At 40.4% G+C, this 20,634-nt stretch overlaps 1 protein-coding gene across 2 annotated transcripts in view; it reads left to right on the top strand.

Moving 5' to 3' along the window:
• The window catches only part of MCTP1 (multiple C2 and transmembrane domain containing 1), an 857,273-nt gene extending 838,552 nt beyond the window's left edge, over window positions 1–18,721 (top strand). For both annotated transcript variants that reach the window (XM_075837154.1, XM_075837162.1), the window contains exon 22: window positions 10,068–18,721. In XM_075837154.1, coding sequence (XP_075693269.1) covers window positions 10,068–10,139 — 72 coding nt within the window. In that variant the 3' untranslated portion in view covers window positions 10,140–18,721. The remainder of the gene's footprint in view (window positions 1–10,067) is intronic.
• The last annotated feature ends 1,913 nt before the right edge of the window (window positions 18,722–20,634 follow it).

Genomic DNA, 20,634 nt, shown 5'->3' on the forward strand with positions numbered 1-20,634 from the left:
ACAGTGTAAAACCCTGTAGATTTACAGTCCAGTCATGAGAAGGTTCTAGCCATGTTTCAGCAACACCAGATATATCAATATCTTTCTCCAGTACCAAGGCCTCCAGCTCCCTCATTTTGCTTGCTAGACTTCTGGCATTTGTGAACATATACTTAAATGAGTTATCCGGGGACCAAAAATTGCTTTGCATTCATATTTTTATGTAAAAATAAGTCACTTACTAATGTACTTTAATTAAAAATTCGGTAATAAATTGTGCTGTTTAAACCCGGTGAACTGTTCCCGGAAGTCCTGGAGCTTTTCTAATATTGATGACGCACCGACTCGTCCCATGTGACTGAGGGCTTGCTTCCTGTGCTGTTCGTGTCGGCGTGTTATCAATGGCATGACCGCAAGGGGCTGTCACACTGCCTATTGCTGGAGTCCCCGAACAGAGCATCAGCTAGCGCTTTGCTCGGGACTCCAGCACTGCTACCGACATTTGGTCAGTGACTTCAGGGGTTTCCTATCGCTGGCCTTCTACTCTACACCAAGACTTAAAGGGAATGTGTCGCAAATGAAACCTTTTTTTTTAAGTGTCGTTACTTATTTCTATTATATTTTTTAATTTTTTTGCTGTATTTTTTATTTTTTTTCCGTATGGTGGAAAGTATTAAAAATTAAATAATAATTTGACATGTTTTCCAATGTTGGCCACCAGGGGGAGCACTTCCCAGAATTACAGCAAGGTGAATAAGGCAAAGCAACCTGACTCACAGCTGCTGTAAATGTGGGAGGGAACCTCACCCCCCCCTCTCACAAGCCAGGTAAAGGTGTCTTCAAATTGCTAAGCAGTGTCCGGCAGCCATATTGGGTGTGATTCTGCAGCTGGAAGAAGTTATAGGACACACCAAAAGGCTAAGTGTATGTTCACACGCTCACTAAACAAAGGGAAAACCGCTCCTGATTTTCAGCCATTTTTTAATCAAACTCGCGTTTTTTAACTGTTAAGTCAATGAAAAACGGCTCCAAAAACGTCCCAAGAAGTGATGTGCACTTCATTTTGGTCGGGCGTCTTTTTACGTGCCGTTTTTGGAAAACTACCACGGAAAAAACGCCCTGTCGGAACAGAACGCCGTATTTCCCATTGAAACCAATGGGCAGATGCTTGTAGGTGTTCTGCTTCCGATTTTTCAGCTGAAAACATTGTGTGTGAACATACCCTTAGGGTATGTGCACACGCTAACTGCATTTACGTCTGAAAGGACGGAGCTGTTTTCAGGAGAAAACAGCTCCGTCATTTCAGACGTAATTGCTCGTACTCGCGTTTTGCGAGGCATCAATTACGGCCGTAATTTGAAGCTGTTCTTAATTGAATTCAATGAAAAATGGCTCAAATTACGTCCCAAGAAGTGTCCTGCACTTCCTTGCCGAGGCTGTTATTTTACGCGCCGTCTTTTGACAGCGACGCGTAAAATTACAGGTCGTCAGCACAGTACGTCAGAAAACCCATTCAAATGAATGGGCAGATGTTTGCCGACGTATTGGCGCTGTCTTTTCAGGCGTAAATCGAGGCGTAATACGCCTCGTTTACGCCTGAAAATAGGTCGTGTGAACCCAGCCTTAGAATGATGAAAGTGAAGTGAATGACTTTTCAGTTGACCGGTTCACACGCCGTGTATTTGACATGTTTTTTTTTTGCAAATTTTACGTGCAAATAAACACATAAAAAACGCTTGATTACACTTGATTTTGCGTGTTTGGGGGATGTGTGTGTGTGTTTTGGGGATGTGTGTGTGTGTGTGTGGTGCTCGCCGCTGATTCTTCAAAACAGCTGATAAGCGGCTATGAAGTATCAGCGGCGCCCGTGCACACTCTGCCACACACACACACGGGAAAAGTCTTAAAGGGGTCGTCCAGGAAAACATGGCGCCGCACCTGTCCTCAGGTCGTGTGTGGTATTACAGCTCTGTCCTATTCACTTCAATGGAGGTGAACTGCAATACCAGACACAACCTGAGGATAGGTGCGGCGCTGTGTCTCCAATTCGGACACCCCTTCTGTCCTGAGATGACCCGACGGGGGAGGCGGGTGTCAGAGCCACCCACCGCCATCACTGCAGACAGAACCACAACTACGGCATGAGGGCAGGGCTTGTCCTGAGTGCACTGTCTCTTGTTATGGACAGATTTATAGTCACATGAACCCCGTCTGATGAACCGGTAACCTAGGTCCGATCATATGACAGAGGGGGATCCGCAAAAACCCTGTGCACCCTCAGCCCGTCCATCCAGCCCTTTCCTGGTTATATCTGCATCTGGGAAAGCTGGGTGACCACCATTACCCCTCATACTGGAGTGTTTAGGGATGTGACTAATGAACCTCTCAGTCTCAGCACAATTAGAGAGATTTATCGTTATGGGGTCTGGGAAAGCTGGGTGACCACCATTACCCCTCCTACTGGAGTGTGAGAGGTTCATTAGTCACATCCCCAAACACACTCCACTAGGAGGAGTAATGGTGGTCACCCAGCTTTCCCAGACCCCTGAATGATAAATCTCTCTAGTTGTGCTGAGACTGTTTGGGAATGTGACTAATGAACCTCTCAGTCTCAGCACAACTAGAGAGATTTATCGTTCAGGGGTCTGGGAAAGCTGGGTGACCACCATTACCCCTCCTACTGGAGTGTGAGATTCATTAGTCACATCCCCAAACACACTCCAGTAGGAGTAATGGTAGTCACCCAGCTTTCCCAGACCCCTGAACGATAAATCTCTCTAGCTGTGCTGAGACTGTTTGGGGATGTGACTAATGAACCTCTCAGTCTCAGCACAACTAGAGAGATTTATCATTCAGGGGTCTGGGAAAGCTGGGTGACCACCATTACTCCTCCTAGTGGAGTGTGTTTGGGGATGTGACTAATGAACCTCTCACACTCCAGTAGGAGGGGTAATGGTGGTCACCCAGCTTTCTCTCTAATTGTGCTGAGACTGAGAGGTTCATTAGTCACATCCCCAAACAGTCTCAGCACAACTAGAGATTTATCGTTCAGGGCTTTCCCAGTAGTTTCATCGTGTGTCCTTCACACAAGGGAGGGGGGGCCGTTTCGGGGGGGGCCGTTTCGGGGGGGCGTCGGGTGGGGGGGCCCGTCGGGGGTCACGAGAGCGGGGGTCTGTGAGGTAGAGAGTGGGACATGCAGAGACACACATCTTACCTGCAGTGCAGCTGGTCTTCAAGATGGCGCCTGCTCTCTCCCTGCAAACAGCTGCTCTGCTCTGTGTGACTCTGACCTGCGTCTGCGCAGGACAGAGCCATAGAGCAAAGTCAATGGAACGGCTCCCGTTCATTGACTCCTATGCACTGTAGCTGCCGTATTCCATCTCTGTATGTGTCGTTAATCGACACATACAGAGATGAAAAACAAAATGGCAGCCCCCATAGTGAAGTAAAAGTTAGAAAAAAGAAAAAAGTAAAAAACAAACACACACATAAATAAAAGATTTTATAATAAAACACTAAATGCAAATTGATATAAAAAAAATATTTTTCGTGACACTGCTCCTTTAAGCCATGCATTTAACTCCCTGAGCTCCCGCTGCCTTTCCTGTGATGCACAGGCAGTATTCCAGAGAATACAACTTTGGAGGTCCTTCCCTTCAGTTTGTAGCCTATTTCAAAATTATTCTTAAATGCTATGTAAATCTTTGAAAGGCAAAAAAAAATGTTTAACAAAAAGGTGTATTAGTGTGTTTTGTGTAAGTATGTAAATACTTTTTATAAAAAATTAGTTTTACCTTTTTAGATGCAGCTGCAGTGTATTATCTATACAGAGCAGCTGTATCTATCGCTATTCACTGAGTTAGTCCGTCCCGCGGGACCAACGGGTTCTGTGTCGGTGGGTCCTGCGTGTCTCGGACCTATTTGCTCTTACATCTAAGTTAAGAACTTAGATGTGACATGCCGACACTGAACCTATCAGGTCCACGGGACTGACAAATTCAGTTCATAGCGCTAGATACAGTTGCTCTTTATAGAGAATACAGAGCAGCTGTATCTAAAAAAAGTAAAACAAATTTTTAATAAAAAGTATTTACAAAGTTACACAAAACACACTGATACGCCTTTTTATTAAAAAAATAAAATAATAATTTGCCTTTCAAAGGTTTACATAGCATTTAACGCTCCTCCACCAACCATGTATTCTGTTGTTGGTTCCCATATGGACCACCACAGCTGGATCATCCCCAGCCCCTCCCAGTAATTTTTCCACCCGTTCCACCCCATCCGAACCCTGGCACCAAGGAGACAGCAAGCCATTCGGTTGAGGCGGTCTTGGCGACTAATTATTTTATCCAACTTCCTGATTATAGAATCCCCTATAGCTACTAATTGTCTTGCCCTACCTGCATTACCATCCCGCTGACTACTAGCTGGGCTGTTTTCGCAGCTGTTAGGGAGATCAGTATCCACTAGGTTCCATCCGCTGTTCTGATGAGGGTTGTTTCCTTCTCCATGGCTACTGCAACATCAGCAAAGCAGTAGCAAATTAGCCCAAGGAAATTGGAATGGGTGGGTAGAGGAAAACAAGAGGAACTGTCCCAGGTCTTCCTCACTTGGGATGGTTGGTCTAGATGCTTGTTTGCCTCTATCCACCCCTTTTATTATTTGGTGGCATGAACCAGTATCAGAAAGTGGTGCCCATGTTAAAAACTTATAGGACCCCCTCTTTTATACCCCCCTAAATGTGACTCTTCAGATATAAATGGTTAGGAACCACTCCAGTAATTCCATCATTACTTCTAGAATATAGCTTTGTATGAGCTGAAGAATGCTTACTGTACATAATAGAGAAACAGACGTTTATATATAAAGCTATTTCTTTTTATACACTGCTGATCTTTGTTATTTTTAAATTATGACTTTTCCATAGGGAAGATTATGGCAAACAGCCCAGAGCCCTCTTAAAGCTACAGCTTAAAATGATGGGTCTTGCTCTTTAACCTGCTAATTTATAGTTGACAAACTGAGTGATACAGAGCATCTATATCCATCAAGTAGTGATAAACACCTGCCCTTCATACTGATACATTGTATGATATCCATTATATGTCACAGCACACGTAACTGGGGTACAGTCAATTAAAGCAGTTTATATTTCAGGTTGACACAATGTATATGTAATATGAGGCAGTCTAAATAACTGTAATTATTTACGCTCAACTAATATGACCATTGCTATAACACTGCTGCCCAATTCTGTCTTACCAGTGATATAACCTAGCCAGTTGTGTCCTATATATAAGCAAGTTGGATGTTTGAACTTTCTTCTACCAAAGAATTTTAAGGAGTTTTATGTAAATAAGACCTCATGCACTGTAATGCGGCTCCGTACAACCTCCAATTTCATATAGAGAAATACAGATGTTTTTTCGTATGGTTAGTTTTTATTGGGTGCACTTTCACATATTAAAAACCACGCCCCTTCTGGCTAAGCCATGCCCCCTTTTGAGACACTTTTTAAAAGTATCTGTGAGGTGCAAACATATGTTCTTAAATTAGTCTAAAATTAAATTTGCCAAATTGTGCCAAAATTTTACGCATTTTACGACACATCCTAGATGCGGACACAGTAGTAAATCTGCCCCAATGCTGTTTACATCTGGAGACTGAAAACATAATACAAAATATTATAATTATAGTTACCCGTTCATCGGTTCCGTTTGACTTTTCCATCAGAGAAACTGATGAACGGAAAGCCAAACGGAAACCATGGCTTGAATTACCTCTGATTTTAATGGTAATGCTTTCGTTGCAGTTGGTTTCCGCTTGTTTCCATTCTATAAAGTTTAAGGTTTTTTCACAGAAACAATCGTGAAGTCGACTACGCTATTGTTTCCGTAAAAAAACCTAAAACTTTACGGAAAGGGAAACCAACAGAAACCATCGGCAATGGAAGCATTACCATTGAAATTAATGGTAATGCAAACAGAAGCTATAGTTTCCATTTGGCTTTCCGTTCATCGAATCTTCTGGTGGAAAGGTGGTATGGAAGCCCAATGCTGATGTGAACCGACCGTAAGTGTTTCGATTTGTCACCATTTTTAAGCTCTATATAGGCTATGTAACATTTGAAGGGCATTTTTAAATTATTTTTTTTAATAAACAGGTTAGTTTAGTGGCGTAACTATAGGTGTTGCAATTGCGAGCGGGCCCCGAATCCAGGGGGCCCACAGCCCTCGGTACCACATCAATGAAAAGTTACTATAGTAACTGGGGCCTATGTAATAAATGGCAGATAGGCCATCAATGGAGGATAGGCCATCAATGTTTAGGGACTGGACAACCCCTTCTGCGCCTACCATGTATAAGATTACTGTCTGCTGGACCCTGTATCTAAGCCTACCGTAGGCTTAGATACAGGGTCCAACAAACAGTATCACACATGCACTTGGACCCTGTATCTAAGCCTACCATATGTGTTAGGCTGTGTTCACATCAGCGTTGCCCTTGCATTAAGGGGTTCCGTCAGAGGTTTCTGTCGGATAACCCCTCAACGTAACGGCAAACTGAAACCTTAGCTTCCGTTTCCCTCACCATTGATCTCCTTGGTCACGGAAACGTTGCTAAAGGTTTCTGATTGTCCCCGTTGTGATAGGTTTCCATTGTTTTGACGGAATCAATAGCGCAGTCGACTGAGGATTCAGTTTGCCTTTCCGTTGAGGGGTTACTGGACGGAAACCTCTGACGGAAGGGCAGCCGTGATGTGAACAGACCCTTACTAATGTTTTTTTTTTTGGTGTTTGTTTTTTTTTAAAGGTTCGGATGTTGGGCTACATTGGATTCGAGGACTACTTCAATAAAATGGTTAATGAGGGTTGTGTGTTTTTTTTTATTTCAATAAAATATTTTTTCTATGTCCTTGTATTTTTTTTAAACTTTATTACTACTGCCTTATTAATAGCTGCTGGCCGATGGACAGCGTCCACTACTAAGGCAGGGCTTAGTGTTAGCCGGTGCAGAGGCTAACACTAACCCCCATTATTACCCCGGTACCCAACTCCACTAGGGGTGTCGGGAAGAGCCGGGTACAAACCAGTACCCGACAATCTGTAGTGATGGCCCGGCACTGGGGCAGCCACAGGCTCGTGTTATTAGGCTGGGAAAGGCGAAACAAAGTGGCCCTACCCGCCCTGGTAATGCTAGACTGCTTCTGCTGCTATGTTGTATCAGGCTGGTTATGAAAAATGGGGAGGACCCCACGTCATTTAAAAAAAAAATTATAATAATTGGAAAGAACGATGTGGGGTTCCCCCATTTTTATAACCAGCCAAATACAACACAGCAGCAGCCTAGCATTACCAGGGTGGGCAGGGCCACTTTTTTTGGACTTTCCCAGCCTAATAATACCAGCCTGCGGCCGCGCCAGTGCCCGACCATCACTACAGATAGTCAGGTACTGGATCGTACCCGGCTCTTTATGGTATCCCTGGTGGCGGTGGGTACCAGGGTAATAATGGGGGTTAGTGCTAGCCTATTCACCTCTAAAATTAACTCTCGCCTTAGTAATGGATGTTTTCAATCAGCCAGCGGCCATTACTAAGGTGGTAGTAATAAAGTTTCGAAAAATACAAAGACATAGGAAAAATATTTTATTGAAATAAAAATCCCACACACAACCCTCGTTATCCATTTTATTGAGAATAAAAAAAAACATAATTGAAGTAGTTCCCGAATCCAACGTAGTCCAACAACCAAACCTGTAAAAAACACAAACACACAAAAATAATTAGTAACACATAAAAAAGCGAAACAATTATTACCTTTCTTGGGTCCAGCGCTGGAGCCGCAATGTCAGCGAGCTGAGTCCTATATCTAATCCTATAATGTGTGATACTCTTCTGCTGAGCCACTGTATCTAATCCTATAATGTGTGATACTGTCTGCTGGGCCTTATATCTAATTCTATCATGTGTGATACTGTCTGCTGAGCCACTGTATCTAATCCTATCATGTGTGATACTGTCTGCTGGGTCCTAAATCTAATCCTATCATGTGTGATACTGTCTGCTGAGCCACTGTATCTAATCCTATCATGTGTGATACTGTTTGCTGAGCTACTGTATCTAATCCTATAATGTGTGATACTGTCTGCTGGGCCTTATATCTAATCCTATCATGTGTGATAGTGTCTGCTGGGCCTTATATCTAATCCTATCATGTGTGATACTGTCTGCTGGGCCACTGTATCTAATGCTATCCATAGCTATAGGGTCGTAGTGCTATAGATATGCTGTCTCATATATACGCACACATATACATACAGGCACACAATTTTTTTTGGAGGGTATGTGTATTGGGGCTATTTCCTCTGACATTTCAAGACCTTAGTGACGCCCCTGGCTGCTAGTGCTTCATCGCTGGGTCACTTAGGAGACCCAGCGATGCAGCTGAAAGCTGCGGGCCGTCGGCTTTGGGGAGGAGGGGCCCAAGAAGAATCTTTGCATCGGGGCCCATGAGCTTTTAGCCACACCCCTGGGTTAGTCAGTGTGTTTAGTGTAAGTTTATAATAATTTTTTATTAAAAATTTGTTTTACTTTTTGAGATACAGCTGCTCTGTATTCTCTATACGGAGCAGCTGCATGTATAGCTAAATCCTACTTCTACCAGTTCCGCGGGACTAACAGGTTCAGTGAAAGCGGGTCATGCGTATCTCTGACTCCAGGATCCACCTCTTATCCATCACATCTAAGTTCATAAGTTAGATGTGATAGATTACAGGTGGATCCGGGGTGTCAGAGACATGCAGGACTCGCTGACACTACCCGCCAGGTCCGCGGAACTGACGGATTCAGATCATAGCGAAAGATACAACTGCTCTGTATACAGAATACAGAGTGGCTGTATCTCAAAAAGTAAAACACATTTTTAATAAAAGCTAATTATAAAGTTACACCAAACACACTGACTGGCCTGTTTATTAGAAAAAAATAAATAAATGCCTTTCAAAGGTGTACATAGCCTTTAATAGTTTTCACAGATAAGAGTTACACTAGAAAAAGTATTGCACAAAGAATCATACATGTTATTATGTTGTTTATGCAACACAACCCAAAGTGAGGTCCAAGACTCTGTGCTGCCTGGGACAAAAACTAAAATAGCATGTGACAAATCCTTTACACAAAGTATTTTAAAAAATTTTATCTGAGATTTATGGTCTTTAAAAATTATTTGAAAAACAAGTTTCATCTAAAACTAAACAAACAATTCTGAGTAGCGTTTTTTTTCTTATAATTTATCCTTACTTTGTTTCTAGGGGGTGAGTAATAGGACTGAGGAGAAAGAGTATCAGTGTGAAGAAAAAATTATTTAACGAACTTTACAATACAGGTTGCTAGTGACGCTACTGGCCAACTCTATTTTTAGTAAAGTACAAAGCAAGGGTAGAATGACCATTAGGGCACATGGCGAAATAGAGGCCAACTGCCCCTAAGTCAGTTACAACACTTCAAGTTCGGGGTCTGTAAAAAAAAAATTAACAAAATTCGCATTTACACAAAAAATGATAGTTGGCTATAGTGGTTGGTAAGGGACCCATGAACTTTAATACTAGCCCATTAGTTTGTCCAGATTGCCTGAATGCTTGGTCTGCCCCATCACCGGGTATTACTTTGGTTACTATAGTAAAATTTGAAGAAGAAGAAAATAATAACAACATATATAATTAAAAAAAAATATTTATGTTTGTTACCAGAGTTTTGGCAACCCAATGTTTTAAATCTGGGAACCCCAATGTTCTAAACATAACAGCTCCTGTACCTGAGGAAAAATCAAATCATGTCAGATTATGACATTTTTTTATTGTCGCTTTTGTGGTGGGAAAGAACTTTGTCCAAATCCATGTTGTATTTCCTGGCACTGTTACCTCATATCTGCTAGAACTTCTCCCTTCACATCTTTCCATGTAGTATTTCTTAATCCCAGCTGTAAGCATTAATTCTGTTCTCAGGCTGATAAAAATACCATATTCTTTCTATTAAAAGGATGCATCCACTGACCAGTCCTGTCTCACAATTTGTGTGTTTAAACAGGTGCAATATCGTGAACTAAAACCAGACCCCAGTCACAGCCCCAGCAAAAGGAAGAAAAATAATCTTGGTTAGCCAATTCTACGCATGGAGAAGAAAGGCATCTGCTCTCCGCTGAAAAAGGGAAGCCCTACGGCCTCACACGCATTCTCATTGTTTATGTTACCTTTTACTGTATTTTTTTATCATGATTGAGACAATTTGTAAATATTGTATAAAGGCAGATACCATTGTACTATACTAATTTGATATAAACTTGGGAGTTCATGTCTTGCTGTGTGAATGCTCTGCCTGGGTCAGTAGTGACGATATAAATGAAGCAGCATTCAGGTTAGTGTAGATATTGTCTTCTATTACTTCATGGCTGAGATAGGCATTTAAAGGCTGCACATTATATGCACATGCTTTAGCCAAAAAAAGCTATATTTATTTAACAGAGCTACTTTTTGGATTTTTAAAGAATAATATGCACAGTGGATTTAGTGCCTAGCAGTTCCCTGTTTTTAGTTTGTTAGCTCAGGCTTGTGTGGACTAATATAATGTGTGGACTAATGGTGTGATATATTCTGTGCTTTGTCCCTCAAGCTCCTCAGTAATTTAGGACTACCATACATACAACAATCCACTTCAAACCGTTTAACAAAATGGGAGGGAAAATATTTGCACAAAAAAAAAATGACATGTATAATATCAAGTTCTTTATGATAAATTAGCCTATAAAGGGTGTTTGGTACAGTGCAAATTGACATTAAAGCCACTGAGCCATTTCTGAGTGAAAGCTTAAATTGAAGGTACACCTTTAAACACCATCATACCGTTTATATGTAGAATAATCTACAAAAACTTTACAAGTATATTAATTTACTTATGTACCAAATTATAGCCCATTCACAGCTGCAATCAGAATTCTGCAGACTCTGAGCTCAACTCTCCTTGCATTCCCTGCTGCTTCAGTGTTTGTACAGAGCTTATTCTAGTAATTTACATTCTAGAAAGTGTAGTCTTTTTACCAGGCACTGATCAGATGTGCCTGTCAAACCAAAGCCGTGTGCACAGACCCTGTATAGCATCCCAATGATTCCCTGCAGTTCGGAGCATAGGCATGTCGTGTGCCACTGTATGGTGATTCCATAAGTACTTTATTCTCCCCTAGAAGCAAAACTTTGGATAATTACTCTGTAATACAACGTGTGTTGGGACATGCCACAATTTTTTGTTCTCACATAGTGGCACATAGAGATACTCCTCTGGCCTACATACAACACGGATCCGTAATATGGACATGTACTTTGGCCTTTAGGAAAAACCTACATTCTCAGAATGTAGTGTAGCACATGGCATTGCTAAACAGCTAAGCTCTGATGCATATGTCTGGTTCCAATAGAATCTGTCAGAATTGTGAATGCATCTCTGGACTAAATACATGTTACAACTTAGGATACAAGATGAGTAACTTTGCAAATGCATTGAATTACTTATTATTTTACATAGATTAAATCTATATATAAATTGTAAAATGATTTAAAATGTTAACCCATTCTCCACCAACTAAAAATAGTTGGAAAAAAAATGCCTAATAACACTGGCTCAGATGGGCATGGCATGGCCTGAGTACTGCCAAGTCGCTTTTCCCCTTCACTGTGGTCAGCACAGTGCCTACCCAGCTTAATAGCGGAGTTATTCTAAACAAACTGGTTACTATGGATATATGCTTTAATAGCCACTACGGTTGTCATGCAACATTTCACTAGCAACCAGTCTGCTTCAGATTACTGAAGTCTCTCACTTTCATATTATTAAGAGTGAATGTACAAATGAATAATCTTTGTTAATATTTAAGGTTAATATGAAAATTGATGGTGTAAATGAGGATTAAAGATGTCCCCCTTTTGTGTAAGACCCTCCTTATGTGGAAAACTATTCAAACAAAATTAGTTTCAAAGGGGTATGGATTTTTTTTCCTTTTGGGGAGGGAAGTAAGTTGTACCCAGATGAAATAGGGATTTATAGATGTGATGCAAGATGTATGTTTTTTTTAGAATGCAACAGGTAATACCACACATGTGAGCGAAATAATTTGCATATCAAACGCTATTGTTAAACATATGAGGTGTAAAGGAAGTGTCAACCTTTATGACTGTTCTATACAACTACCTGTGCCTGTGTCAGTTGACTGCCCTCTGCTGAGCTTTCTATTCAATCATTTCCTCCATTGGCCTATGCATCCTTGCCACTTACTTTTGTAAGGCCAGGATCACACACACAGTTTTGATGCAGTTTTTGTTGCATTTTTTTTGCTGGTCTTTTTTTTAGCCAAAACCAGAAGTGGATCCAAAAGGAAGGAAAGGTACAAATAAAAGACTGATGCATCTAATTTCTTTCATGCTCAAAAACTGCACAAAAAAACGGCAAAAAAACTGTGTGAGATCCTGGCGTTAATAAAAGTGTATACATTTTATTTATTGAATTTGGAAATTCCTTCCTCTACCTAGTTAAATAAAATAAAGTTAGGTTTACAGGGATTGTCCTGTTTTGGAAAACCCCATTCCATTTTGCAGGTACCACAGAAACTAGCTGACCCCCGGTATCATGTTTTCTCTAGGGGGAAAACTCTGTAAATTAAAGGGGTTATCTTATAAAGACAAGACCTGTCCATTAGAATGTCATAGAGGGGCGTTCCCCATTTGGGACTCCTTTCTATAAGCCAGAACGAAAATCTACTATGACGGACCCTGCCAAACCATGCATTACATGGACGGCCATTAATTTCAATAGCTGACATATAATGCTACATTGCCACTGCTGATCGTTGGGAGTTAGAGAAGCTTCTAGTTAAAAAGCGGTTGACTTCTTGTGACAACCGCTTTAAATCAGATGACTGTAATTTACAGACGCTGGAAGTCCATCATTGAGAGAAGAGAAGATGCTCTTTGCAATAGCTGTGTTCTCTGGCTAACAGATAGGGGGCCTAATAGAGCCCATGAAAACAGACAACCCTTTTCATAATGGAGGTGCTCTTCTTAGCACTGGCATCTTCTTTAGTGGGTTTACAAATATGTGTGTTCACCAAAATCAAACCCAATTGCCAGTGTGGCTCACAATGTATCCACACATAGGACGAATATGCAAACTCAGTACATATTTCCCAGGTCAGATTCAAATTTATGAACCTTGTCGCCCATACGATCACGTCATGTGACATCTCGCCAGAGAATGATAAAGAGCCATTGGTTTGAATCACCATACTGACAATACACAGGCGCAGACAGCTGTAAAATCAGTTTTATAATTAACTGATAAAAAGGTGCTTTAGCCCAAGGATGACAGCACAAACCCTTATCACATCAGCAATTCTAATGAAGAGTCATTTCTCTGGTTATATGTTCACAGTGTGAGGATTATTGTGTGACAGATGGAGGGAATTCTCCTAATACATTGATTTAATGGCATCTGGGTGACAAGAAAAAACCCTGGGGCACATTTATCATTAAAACTCACCTTTTTGCTCATTGCAACCAATCAGAGCTCAGTTTTCATTATTATTATACTGCTCTGGATAACTGAAAGCTGCACTGTAATTGGTTGCTACAGGCAACAAGCCCGATTCCTCTGTTAGTTTTGATAAATTAGGCCCACTATCTTTATAAACTACTATCAAGAAAAATATGGTAAAGAGGATTTAGTAAATTGAAGGTATAGGACTGTATAACAATATAGAGAGTACAGTATGTGACATTATATATCAGCTATTCATTTACAATTAGTTTTTATTTGCTTATTTACACTAAATAGCTTTTAAGGGTTTCTATGAGATGTCCACATCATGTGCTTATAGTTGGTTAGATATTTTTAGCAGCTATTTGGTCCTCAGAAGCAGATCTCGGGGACTACAGGTCAACTCGAGATGCTCCACTTTTGAATATGTCCAGGGTGACTACAGATTACTAATGCGAACATAGAACTCTTTGTATGCAAATACATTGGTGCTTTGAGTCACAGCCCTAGAAATCTACTCTCAGTGACAAATAGTTGCAGAACAGTTTTACGAACACATATTGGGGCAGATTTACTATTCAAATTGCGGCAAAATCTGGCGTACATGCTGTGCGCCACATTTATTTACAGTTTTAGACACTTTTTCAACGCGCTCGACAAGGGTGTGTGGCTTAGCCGGAAATGGGAGTGGTCTAGCAAAAAGGGGAGATATCTAGCAAAAGGGGTGTGGCTTAAATGCAACACCATGTGCCAAAAATTTGGCCTAAAATAATGTCATTAACTAAGCCAACCAATAGGTGGTATAAGGAAGAGAAAAGTGTCTAGCATGTCTAAATAGATGGTCTAAGTTTATCATACAGCGTGCACCACTTTGATAAATTTGGTGCATTTTCTGACTGCCTTAGACGCAGTCTAAAACTTAGACAGATTCAGGAAATCTACCCCCTTGTTTCACCTCCATTCTGGTTCATAAAGAGGTTTATTGATTGTTCCCCTTAGCACAATATAGGTCCCATTATGATGACCTGCTTACAGTGAGTCTCACTGCTGGGACCCCCGCAATTAGTTGTTCTCACTGGGGAAAGCCACCCATTGAAGTTAGTGCATTTGTACTGGTTGCTCCAGAAGAAGAGCTGCTCTTGATAACGGTTATCTGCTCGGGCTAATAGATAGGAGTTCCTGGCACAGGAGACTCCTCTCTATTACCTCTTTACACGCTAATCGAGCATACAGATAGGGGTTGTCGAAACCAGACAACCACTTTAACATGTATGTCAGAGAACACTTTATTCTTGAGAATGCACTTTTTACAACAATCATTAGTCATCCATATATTTCCATTATTTTGTATTTAATTATTTCTAAATTGTTTCTAATTGCAGGATATCTGTATGTGATGTGTGAATGAACTAGCCTATTGCTGCTCCTCTACCTCTACAGCGAGCCAGAAATAGTGGCCTGTGTGATCTAGCACCTATTCCTGTAATTAATGCACCAGGTTAATACTGTCCTTGATGTGAAAACTTGCCAAAAATACAGCTTTATGTTTATGTACATTAATAATTATTTTGTAATAATACTAATAATAATGTAATGAACATTGAAAAAATGGCCATAACTTTCAGTAATGCATATAAAGTATGAAGAAAGAATTCTGCACAAAAAGGGAATTTTCTTTTGTAATATATTGTTGTAATTAGACATTTTCTCTACTTTTTATTACTATTTATAGCTTGACTGCTAATGATTAATATTGCATATTGGTTTAAGTGTTTGCATCCTTGTCCAATGCAATAGATTGTTAACCCTTCTTTTAGTCCATAACGGACCACTAATATAATATTTAGTAGGAGAAGTAATAACATGGAAGCACCTTAATAAAGAAATATACACCTAAAACTTCTTCAACAATCAAATAATGAGGTGGTGGCCATTTTGTGAAAGTACAAACAATCGATGTACAGCTAAAAATAGGAACTGTAAGAATCTAAAAGATATAGGATTATATTCTTGTTAAAATTGTCGTTTTTCCACACTTCAATTCTGCATGACAGGACTCAACATTGTAGAGGAAGCCAAAGGCGAAGTTATTAACACTGATAATATACTGGAAAAGACCCTAGTAAATGAACATACTACATCACTAGTAATTTGGGTCTCCAAATGTCCCTATACGTACTAGTGACAATCAAGTATAAGGGTATGTTCACCTGGCTTATTTCCGGCCGTTTTTCGGACGTAAACGGACGAAGAACGGACGAAAAATCGGAAGCAGATCGCCTCCAAACATCTGCCCATTGATTTCAATGGGAAAAACTGCGTTCTGTTCCGACGGGACGTTTTTTTACGCGCCCGTTTTGAAAAACATCCGCGTTAAAAAACACCTGCGAAAAACAAGTGCATGTCACTTCTTGAGCCGTATTTGGAGCCGTTTTTCATTGACTTAATAGAAAAACAGCTCCAAAAACGGCCATGATAAAAGCGAGTTGCTTAAAAAACGGCTAAAAATCAGGAGCTTTTTTCCCTTGAAAACAGCTCCGTATTTTCAGACGTTTTTGTTAAGCGTTTGAACATACCCTAATTGTCATGGAGGGGTCTTGGGCTGATATTACTGAATACACAATAGTTATAAATGGGAACATATATAGATTAAATAGTTGACCAATTTAACTACAGGCATAATGAATCCACATGTATCCTGCATTGTATATGCATATGCATTTTTTATCATATACATTTAGAATGTATATAGCACTTGGAAGGTGTTGAAGTTAGAACAAAAAAAACTGATAATAATAATATGAATAATAGCCATACTACAGGACCATAGCAATTTTATTTTCATATTTTCAATCAATGGTGTAGTTGGAAGCTAATAAGCCCTAAAAGCTATACCTGGTCCTGCCATCTAATCCCCAGTGTTGCCAGTCGTCATAGATGATGACATTGTGCTATACAGATCTTCGTACAGCGTGGCAACATCAATATTCAAATATCATGTGTCATATCACCTCACCATCTGCCACACATAGCTCAGCAGTTTGTTTGTTTTAAGGTAGGCCTCTACTTGCCATGCACTGAAATTAAAACATATTTCAACCACTTTACTATACCACTATTTTAGAAACAGGATTTAGCAGTAAAGGCCCAACACTCACAGGATAACTGATCTTATATCTGTCTGAGACAGTGGTCTTCAACTTTTCACTCCCCAGCTGTTTCAAAACTACAACTCTCAACATTCTTGGAAAGCACGTGGCTGTCCAAGCATGCTGGGAGTTGCAGTTTTGCGACAGCTGGAAAGCTGTAGGTTGGAGACCACTTCTCTCAGGGAAGTTTAAAGGGGTTTTCCAGCCACTAAAAATTGATGGCCTATCCTCAGGCTACGCCATCAATAGCTGATGGGTCGGGTCGGACTCTTGGAAACCCGCCGATCAGCTGTTTTGAAGGGGCTGCAACGCTCGTACGAGCACTGCCTTCCCTTCGTTTCTTCTTGCTCACTGTGAATCATCGACGCGCATTTAGCGGCGATTCAAAGGTATTGCAGTCTTTTCTCACGTTAAAGTGAATGGGAGAAAGCTGCAATACCTGTGAATCACTGCTAAATGTGTGTTGAACCACAGTGAGCAAGAAGAAATGAAGGGGAAGCAGTGCTCTTATGAGCTGTGCGGCCCCTTCAAAACAGCTGGTTGCCGTGGGTCCTGAAAGTCGGACCCCAACCCATCCGCTATTGATGGCCCAACCTGAGGATAGGCCATCAATTTTGAGTGGCTGGACAACACCTTTAATGCTCTAATATGTTAAATAGTATGACACCAGCAAATTTGTACCATAAGCTCCACATTAGGCTTCGTTCACATCTGCGTCACGGCTCCGTTCCAACGTTCCATCAGAGCTTTGCGTCGGAATGGAGTCCTGAGACTCCTGACTGACACAAACTGAAACCATATGTCTCCGTTTCCATCATCATTGATTTCAATGGTGACGGATCCGGTGCCAATGATTTTAGTTTGTCTCCGTTGTGCAAGGGTTCCTTCGTTTTGACGGGATGAATACGGAAAGCTCTGATGGAACGTTGGAACGGAGCCCTAACGCAGATGTGAAAATAGCCTATAATTGCTGTAGTCACTTTGTGTGCCGCAGTAGGTTACCACCATATGACACCATATTCCCACCTAAATGCAATGCTTCTAGGAGAGAATACCTTTATAATACAACATGTGATGGAACATGCCATAATATTTTTCCACACAGATCACATATAAATCTGTGTTAAAAAAAACTCCATATTAAGGAGGTACAGTGTGGGCCCATAGATTGCATGAGTCCTAAATAACATTTTGCAGTGAGTGAAGACTTACTTTCTTGTAATAAATGTTTTTGTTTTCAATGTTCTTGATAATAGTCATTTCAAATAAGCATTAGATTATTTTATAAATGTTCATCAAAGATCACAGTAACACCAGAAGTTTAGGTGTGGGGTATATTGAGTGTGAACAGAAGCAGCACATTTAATAAACACCAGATGTAAATGGAAAAGTTTGTGAAGCAAAGGACGGCTCCAACCATTTACTAGCTACCAGCTTACTGTCCAATATGCTGCATGCCCCTTTGATGTCAAATGTGTCTTTGTGTGATGAGTCTTTCTTAGTATTAATATTAATCAATAATTTACATTTTAAAGACAACTATTTGGGGTACATTAAAATACAATTGTGTTAATAATAATATTGTAATAAAATGATATTAACCAGATGCTTGCATTGTTGCCTGCACTGTAACCTATTTATTTTCCAGGGTGACCCTCTAAACATTTCTTACCTCCAAGGGCAGGGGATAATGTTACTAAGCCATATTCTTCAAAGCCTTATAGATATGCAATCCATAGTCCCAGGGCTCAGGTCTCTGATCTATAACCTGTGAAGCCATAATTGGTGAGCAAGCATGGTTCTGTATGGGAATTGAGATTCACAGGAGAATGTAGACTGGACTTTCTCTGGATTTGTGTACAATACTCACTGCAGATGTGCCCATCACCATTATTCTTTGTAGTAGACTGTAATGAAAGGCTTGCTTCCGATAAATTGTATTCACTTGTTGCTTGTCTAATAAAATAAATGCAATAAACGCAATAATCTGATGTTATTATTTTTGTAATACCGTATGCCTGCCAGTTACAAATAGTGATTCTTTAGTAAATTGTCTCTATCCTGGGTCATTGCTTTTCATAGGCTCTTTCTCCTTCTCCTCTGTTATTTCCTCCTCTTATTAAACCTTCTGTACTGTATGCTTCCCTTGTTTCCATATATCGTATGTGTCTCCACTTGTGTATTGTGTTTTTCTCCTCCCCTTTTCTTGGGCGATACCTACTCCCATGCACTGTTCCCTAATTATTTGCTGTATTCTTTTGTGTCCGTTTTTTGGGGGTGCTTTTTTTAAAATCAGATTTACTTCCTTTCATGTATCATTTGCTACTCAGTCAAGGAAGTGCAATGAGTGGTTCACAACATTGTCTAGATTTAAACATAGACAATAGTGTAATATGTTTAAAATAAATAAGATCAGTAAGACTAGTCATGAGTTCTGTATATTGTATATCAGGAGAATTGTGGCTTTTGAATAGTGGGGTCAATAGATAATCTTATGTGTGACAATTTACAATTTAAAAGCTTAAGGGTCACATGATAGACGTAGTAATTCTTGGCCAAGTTGGTAAATAAATAATTTGGCCGTAAAATGCTTGTCTAAAGCTGATCATAGACAGTAAATAAAAGTGATGTGAATCAGCCCTATATCACTGGTATCGGCCAACAACTAAACATGTATGGGGCAGCCGACCGTTCCACTACAGCAGTTGTCGGAGAAAATAAGGGTCTGGTGTTTTGGATTACAACTCCGACAAATTGTCAGGAGTCAGGTAGTAGTTTATTTCCCTGCCCCCATTGAAATAAACATCCAAGCACAGCCAAGCTAAGAGGTTGTGATACATATTATCTAATCTAACTAATTTGAATGACTTGCTTTTAGGTGGTCAGACAATTTTCAATGGCTGTGGCCCCAGCACTCATTCGGTTGACAGCTATTCCTACCGAACTCCCCAGGCAATGTACGCTCGGATTGGCTGAGAGTGCATGTGTTTTCCAATCAAGGAGGGGAGTAAGCCACTGTCAGACATCACTGGCGAAGGGCTTATCTCCACTGAGAACAAAAGGGACGGGCATTGAAATTTAACATGCTCAATCATTCTTTCCCCCGACATCATCTGTCGGGGGAGAGTTGGGAGGTCCATACATGTTAGATTGTCGGACTGTCCGGCCAAAATCAGTGGGTTCGGCCGACAATAATCTAATGCCTATGGGGTCTTTTGGTATAACTTTACATGCATGATCTAAGAAACAATAGAAAGACTGTAGGAATAAATAATTGTAAAAAAAAATGGTGTTGGTTCAAATATATAAGACCATGTATAAGATAAGAGAAGACCAGATCTAGAGCTTGGTCATAGCAGTGGATTGGACAGTTTAAAGTCACACTGGGAGGGAAAAAGTTTTATTATCAGAGTTGTTGAATTTTCAATATGAATATTTACCAAACAATAATGAAGACCTGCTAACATTATGAAATCACAATTAGAACATTTCCAAAGGAAGGATCTGAAACTAGATAATGTCTTCTACTGAGGAGCAAGTATGCACATTTTAAGACTGCTGGTTTCTATCTATGTGAAACTGAAACAGCTATTCCAATGCTGGTCTTTGGCATCACTTACCTTCCACATAAAATGCATTTTAGCATCACACTATCATTCATGGAAATCAAATAACACCTTTATGACTGGATTGTTTTTTGAAGTTATGTAAAGATGTGTATACAGATGGGGAGACTTACTAAGCTAAATGTGCCAGCCTTCTGGCTGAATTTGTGCCCAAAAACTGGCAAACGTGCCTTGCGCCAGATTTATTACTTTTTGTGCCTCATTAGGAAGTTTAAAAAAAAAAAAGTGTCTAGAAAAGGGTGTATGGCATTTTATGCTCCAAAATAGTTAAAGGGGGTATGGCTTTGCATGTGGCAAAAT

The sequence above is a fragment of the Rhinoderma darwinii genome, chromosome 1 (genome assembly GCF_050947455.1).
Source record: "Rhinoderma darwinii isolate aRhiDar2 chromosome 1, aRhiDar2.hap1, whole genome shotgun sequence".
NCBI classification, from domain to species: domain Eukaryota; kingdom Metazoa; phylum Chordata; class Amphibia; order Anura; family Rhinodermatidae; genus Rhinoderma; species Rhinoderma darwinii.